We start from the raw sequence: 7,015 nt of genomic DNA, 5'->3' as shown, positions 1-7,015 counted from the left end.
CCAAAACCGAATTGAGCGATTAAAATGTGTGAATGAAGGGGGTGGAATTGGTAGTTAAATACTGTGTTTTGATTCAAAATCTCGCCGGAAGTAGATTAAGCAATTTCAGAAGTTACATTGATGTGCACTATTTCTTCTGTTTGCTGTTACTACTGGTCAATTTAGAGTCTACTGTTTAATGAATTCGCTTAGAGAACCCAGGGAAATATCTTATATATCAACAATCGAGAGTGCGGAAACCAATCACATTTCTGTTCTACGGATTTAAAAAGGTCATTTCATTATGACTGTATAAATGGAGTTTGTGCAGAAGTAATAGAGAGTTCAGGGTTGATTCATATTATCCTTAAGTTGTAATTAAATTGAAAGAAATTAAAAGATACCAAATAGGATTCACCCACAGTCTTAGACATAGATACAAACACATCAACGTAGAGAAGGAAACACTTCAAGTACATTCTTAAAAAGACACAGAAATGCACACAGAAGCATATACGCACACGCATGGACACACACATGCGCACATTAATAGGTATCTATATATAAGTATATAGATAGTATATATATATATATATATATATATATATATATATATATATATATATATATATATATATATATATATATATATATATATATATATATATATATATATATATATATATATATATATATGTATATATAATATATATATATATATATATATATATATATATATATATATATATAATATATATATATATATATATAATATATATATATATATATATATATATATATATATATATATATATATATATATATATATATATATATATATATATATATATATATATATATATATATATATATAATATATATATATATATATATATATTATATATATATATATATATATATATATATATATATATATATATATATATATATATATATATATATAATTATATATATGTATATATATATATAATTATATATATATATATACATATATGTATATATATATATATATATATATATATATATATATATATATATATATATATATATTCATGTCATAATGTATGCAAATCTATATTAAGAAATTTACATAGTCATGTCGTATTACGGATAAATTAATTACTAGTTTTAATTGAGAATTGAGATTGATATCTTCGACTAAACCTTTCGAGCAATGCTCTGGCGTAGCCACGAATTTCTCATACAAGTACGTGAGGAAAATTATTCAGAAATTATTAGAGATATGTAATTATATCCTTATGCATATTTATTTTTATATGTATTACGGATACACATTATAAGTACAACTTCCGTAACAACTAGTACAGAGAATAGAAAAACGCAAGATTTATTGAAATATTTAATAGTTTATTGTCAATTTAAATTTGTAATACACAGTATTAACTATTAGTTCCCCCTGAAGAAACTTATCGTCAATAGGTTTCTAATACCTTGAAAATAATATTAGCACTTGTAAAATAAGCAAAACAATATCGCTTGACAAGAAAGTATGGAGAAAACGAAGCATGTTATGTTATTTTATTCGGAATATTACTTTACTTGTTCAATTTCAACTGGTACATAAGGAGCGTTCATCTCTTTCAAGGCAGTAATGTAACGCACCATCCAACTACGAGGATTGAATCTAGTGACCGATTTCTTCTATCTAACATCCTGCCTAAATGAACCATTATTGATATATCAAAGAGTCTAGTAGGAGATTAAATTCTTTTGTGTCGTACACCATGCCTTACAACATTTTCTCCAGGTTCGACTTGAAATAATACCGAAGTATAATTTGATCCCAAAGCTAGTTTTTTTTCGTTTCATCTCCATAGAGTAATATTACTAATGAAATTCGGGAAACCTTTGTAAACGGTTGTTTTATGCCACAAAGGACTTGATATCATTTAAATTTACTTTCTTTAGTTATGAATTATAAATTGCAGCATGTGGATATGTTGTGTTAATATATCACACAGACCTGTTGATATTGTTTTAGTAATGCCCAGTGGTAACAACGGAATATTCCCTTGAAAAGAATGTCCTTTGATAATGCTATGTCTATTGATATGCTACTGGTATCACATAAAATGTGATACCAGTATCACATAAAATGTTGCAGGGTATTCATAGAGTTAAACCTTGGATGATGTTTCTTCGAAACTGCCATACGTGGTGGTATCAAACATTTTACGTGCTAGTACCATAGGGCGCCAAAATGTGATAGCTCACGGTGAGAGGTTGCCGTGATCTTCATGACACAGTGAAATCGAGAGATATCGTTGTGTTTACTTCACAAGTGAATTTGTGATTATGTGTATGCTGTAGTTTGCGATTTTGTCAAGGACGAGGGTTCGACAAGAAAGCAAACGTGATACGCTGCATTAAATTGCGAAATCTGCTACAGAAACATTGAGAAAGATTCGGCAAGCTTACGTGAGTCGTATGTGATGTTTCGAGTGGCATTGACGCTTCAAAAGTGGTAGAATGATCCTAGAAGTGGATTAGAGAACTTGAAGACATTCTACCAGCGTCCCCCCACCCACCGATGAAATGTGGAAAACTCATCAGCTCGAGCATGAGCATCGTCACAAGACAATCAATGACCTTTTGAAGCTTGTGAATGAGTACGTTCTCCGAAAACAACCGAGTCTGTGGAGCGCAAAAATTGTAATTTTCACAATGACAATGCACTCTATCACTGAGATCTCCACGCTCGTAAGTTTCTCAACAAAATCAACATAATATAGCTTACGGAACCAACATTTTCCCCAGATTTAACATCTGCGGAATTTCCTCTCTTCCCGAAGATGAAGACTCCAAGATCATCGTTTTCCCACAGTTGTCGTGATCCAGGTCGAGTTGCGGAAATTCCGCGTAACGCTTGCAGAAATCAATTTCTAAACCGGATTCCAAAAGTGGTAGGAAGAGTGCGGCCGGAGTACAGATGCGGAAGATGACTTTTTCGAAGGAGATGATAATAAAACGTAGGAAAATAAGATAATGCTCCTCCAAAATAGCTTGTTCGTGAAACTTTTCTAACTGAATATATATTGAAGAGCAATTCATTTTCAAATTATCTGACACTACTCTTATAGCATTGATGCAGTAATGAATTGAAAATAAATATCACATAGCAACGTCAGTAGATGTAAAGTGACATTGTATTCAAACGAATTAGATATAATGTTTCTTGGCATGGGTATAAAAATATTATTTCGAAGCTATTTAGTTACTTCCATTTGTTATATACTGAATATAAGATTTAATATAATGCAAAACTTTCGAAAATGTCTCACTTACATTTTTCATATATGTTAGCCTCACATCGTGCATACGTTCGAATTCCACTAAAATATGGTAGATTCAGGAACGGCCAATAATATATTGTTTAATGTAACAACGCAGGGCGCTAACCTAGATTTGGGAACGTCACCTAAATAAATTGAAACAAAAAATATGTTAATGAATTAGTCATGTCATTTAGAATTGATGGATTTATTTCGTCAATATCGTTGACATTTTCTCGAGAATTACATGAAGTGTGAGGATTGTTCTCGACCAATAACGCAAACAGTCTCCATTCATAAGAGCTCTGCGTGTAATCAGGTGAAATACACAACTTACAAACGAGAGCAATACGTAGACTAAGCAGCTGTAAACCATTGGAAATAATTTTGGCAGAAAAAGATAAAAATAGATGTGGAAATTAAACAGTAATTATAATAAGCTGGTAAATAAATTTCCAGTGTATCTTTATTATAATTAATGTTGTTGTAGTTTTTCTTCTTCTTCTTCTTCTTCGCTTCTCCTCCTCCTCCTCCTCCTCCTCCTCCTCCTCCTTCTTCTTCTTCTTCTTCTTCTTCTTCTTCTTCTTCTTCGCTTCAGCTCCTACTTATTTTATCGACCTGACAGGCTGAACGGCAAAGTGGACCTGGTCGGAATTTCCATTCAGAAGGTAAAGGACTAAAATCTGCTAAGCATTTCGTACGGTGTCCTAACAAGTTTACCAGTTCGCTGAATTAAAATAGATTAAATAATCATAATAATAATAATAATAATGATAATAATAATAATAATAATAATAATAATAATAATAATAATAATAATAAATTGCCGGAGCCCTGGGAATGGTGGGCCAAAATCTCGAGATTTACGTGGAACAAATAGGGGCTGCAACAAGGGTTGAGCACTTGTAGAAAACAGCACTGCTTGGAACCGCTCGAATACTCCGGAAGGTGCTCGTTAAGTAGGATGTGTTATTATAGTGCACTGGTAGTGAACAGCTGACACTGTAGTACATCTCCAGCGTTAGAAACTATGCGAAGGCACTACTACTACTACTACTACTACTACTACTACTACTACTACTACCACTACTACTACTACTACTAACAATAATAATAATAATAATAATAATAATAATAATAATAATGATAGTCAACGTGAAGAAAGCGATTGGTTTCTAATAGATATGTTATTGGCTGAACGATATTACGACAGTAAGCCTGTCTTTGTGAAGTTCAACATAAGAAGTGATAAAAATTCAAAATTATAGAAATTTAAATTTAAAGTATGAACGAGAGCAACCAGCGTCCACACGGTGATGGAAGGACATCATCAGTCTTTCAGTTACAATTTTATAACAGGCGAACACAAAGACAGAAAAAAAGAGGAAACAAGAAAATACAGGCTTTTAAAATATCCTTAAAACAAGTGGGAAGAAATACTGGAATAATCTCACAAATTCCCATCGTTACGCACTACGACCTCTAACTGATAATGATTCTATTGTTATCAAAATGGCGGGTATGGGAGATGCTAACGTAATTAGGGAGAACAGCGAGTGTATTCCGGTTTGTGAAGCCGTTCTAAATAACAAGACTTCATATGAAGTATTACCTGTCAACCCAAAACACAATTGCAGAGAGGGACTTGGCAAAATAATTCTGAAAATGGGAGTAAACAAATTCAGTAATAATGCAGAATCCGGAATTTATGGTCAGAAAGAACATCTGTATTTTATGGTCTTCCTAAAATACACAGAACGTTCAAAAGATTTCCTCCAATGCGCCCAATTTGCAGCGGATATGAATGTACATCCAAGTTTTTGGAATGGCGGGTTTCTACTCCGCCTTGTCACAAAAGGATAAAGTTCCTTATATTCGGGATACTTTTGCTTTTGTGTCTGAGATCAACTACGTTTTTTTTAAACACCAGGGTCATGTCGGGAACTGTTTTTTGGTAACCCTGGATGTTTCTACCTTATATCTCAATATTGGCCACAATGACAGGCGACAAATATGCCTACATAATTTCGCAAAGGGGTCAAACAAATCTATTCCATCAAATAATTTTCTCTTTAGATTATTGCGATTTGTGTTACAAAGCAACACAATAAAGTTTGGACAAAGATTTTAGCACCCGGTAATCCCATAGCTGTTAATTTCGCTCATGTCTTCATGGCGAAATATAGATAACATTATACAAATATTCAATAATTATAAGCATAATTATAATTAGAGGTCAGTTAATTGCTTCACCACATACCGAGCAGGGATACATAGCCTCGCTCATTATGCCATGATTCCCTGAACCTAACACTATTGCACAGCTGTCATTTTCTCATGTAATAACCCAACCCCGCAGTCCGTCATCAATTTTTATTGAAATCCTATTAGCCTATAATTGAACAAGATGTCATTTCAAAAGGTTTGGTGGAGATCGCTTCCATGGTCTGGGCAGCTAGATTGTAACAGGCCGATGGACAGGCAGACAGACAGGAATTTCCATTTATGTATATATATGTGTGTTTGTATGAGTACATGTGCGTCTCTGTGTGCGAGAAATATATGATTTTAGTATTAATTTATTTTAGTTGCACTAAGATCACTTCACGGCTAGCATCGAGTCCTCACGGGTGCGACGCTTAACGCCTGGTCCAGAAGGATCCGGCGATGTCGATGTTTCTCATCGGTTGATAAATAGACACAACTAGTCAAAATAACAGTCCCATAATATACATTTATCAGATGCGAAAAAGAAACGAACACGCAATGATAGGAACGTAACTTTTTTAAAAAGATCGATGCATTATTTCACAAACACACGTACTTGCAAATACATATACACTCAGACATACACATGCCCATTCATATACACATGGAGAGGCAGATAACGAAATATAGCGTTCACCTGTGTGACTTTGTTTATGTGTGTGTGTGAATGTGTGTGCATGTGTGGGGGTGTGTTTCGGTGTTTGAATATCAGTCTTTACACATATGGTTGTGAAAAAAACATACGCTGTTTGTTTATGTAGATCATATGGTAATTTTAAATAGATTTTGTTTCTGGGAAAAATTCAACGTCCAATAGAGTTACCTACAGAGAATGAGTAAACACATGCTTATTGTAGCTTTCATTCCGAAGTTCCTTATAGGATCTAAATCCTTGTACGGCACTATCTGTTACGTTTCAAATTTCACACATATTTATATTATAAAAAAATGACATAAATCAATGTTATTCCTTTTTGTGACGTCATAGACTATTCAGCCAATGAATATATTCACACATACACGAACATATATATATATATATATATGTATTTATGTATATGTAAATATATATATATATATATATATATATATATATATATATATATATATATATATATATATAAAATAAAAGTAAATGAAAAATATAGGAAAACCTGGTGTTGGAAATGCACCTAAATTCATTTTTAAATATCAAATATAATTTAAATGTTCATAAAATTCACAGAAACTAAAGAGAATCACAGAAACTCTAAATAAATCCTTTTGTCTTACTATCCTCATTTCACCATAGTTGTTTCTCTTTCTAACTCAGTATGAGGGAACCTTTGGTGATCCACATTTGTAATCGATCACTTCTAACGCTATTGTATTTTGATCCAGATTTTTTATGATTGAATGTTTTGAATATTTAAATCATGTTCAATATTATTGGTACTTGTAAACATTGAATCCTT

At 32.3% G+C, this 7,015-nt stretch overlaps 1 protein-coding gene across 6 annotated transcripts in view; it reads right to left on the bottom strand.

Moving 5' to 3' along the window:
• LOC106875519 (uncharacterized) overlaps positions 1-6,516 on the bottom strand; it is a 26,341-nt gene extending 19,825 nt beyond the window's left edge. For 3 of the 6 annotated variants that reach the window (XM_089366237.1, XM_089366240.1, XM_089366239.1), the window contains exon 1: positions 6,389-6,493. In XM_089366237.1, coding sequence (XP_089222363.1) covers positions 6,389-6,425 — 37 coding nt within the window. In that variant the 5' untranslated portion in view covers positions 6,426-6,493. Of the gene's footprint in view, positions 1-3,306; positions 3,440-6,305 lie in introns of all 6 variants that reach the window. The other 3 variants (XM_089366241.1, XM_089366242.1, XM_089366243.1) reach the window with 3 other exon arrangements.
• Between the last annotated feature and the right edge of the window lie 499 nt (positions 6,517-7,015).

Source organism: Octopus bimaculoides, chromosome 18, assembly GCF_046866305.1.
Source record: "Octopus bimaculoides isolate indiv1 chromosome 18, ASM4686630v1, whole genome shotgun sequence".
NCBI lineage: Eukaryota > Metazoa > Mollusca > Cephalopoda > Octopoda > Octopodidae > Octopus > Octopus bimaculoides.
Note: the sequence above shows the minus strand (reverse complement) of the source record. Positions and strands in the feature narration are given on the sequence as shown.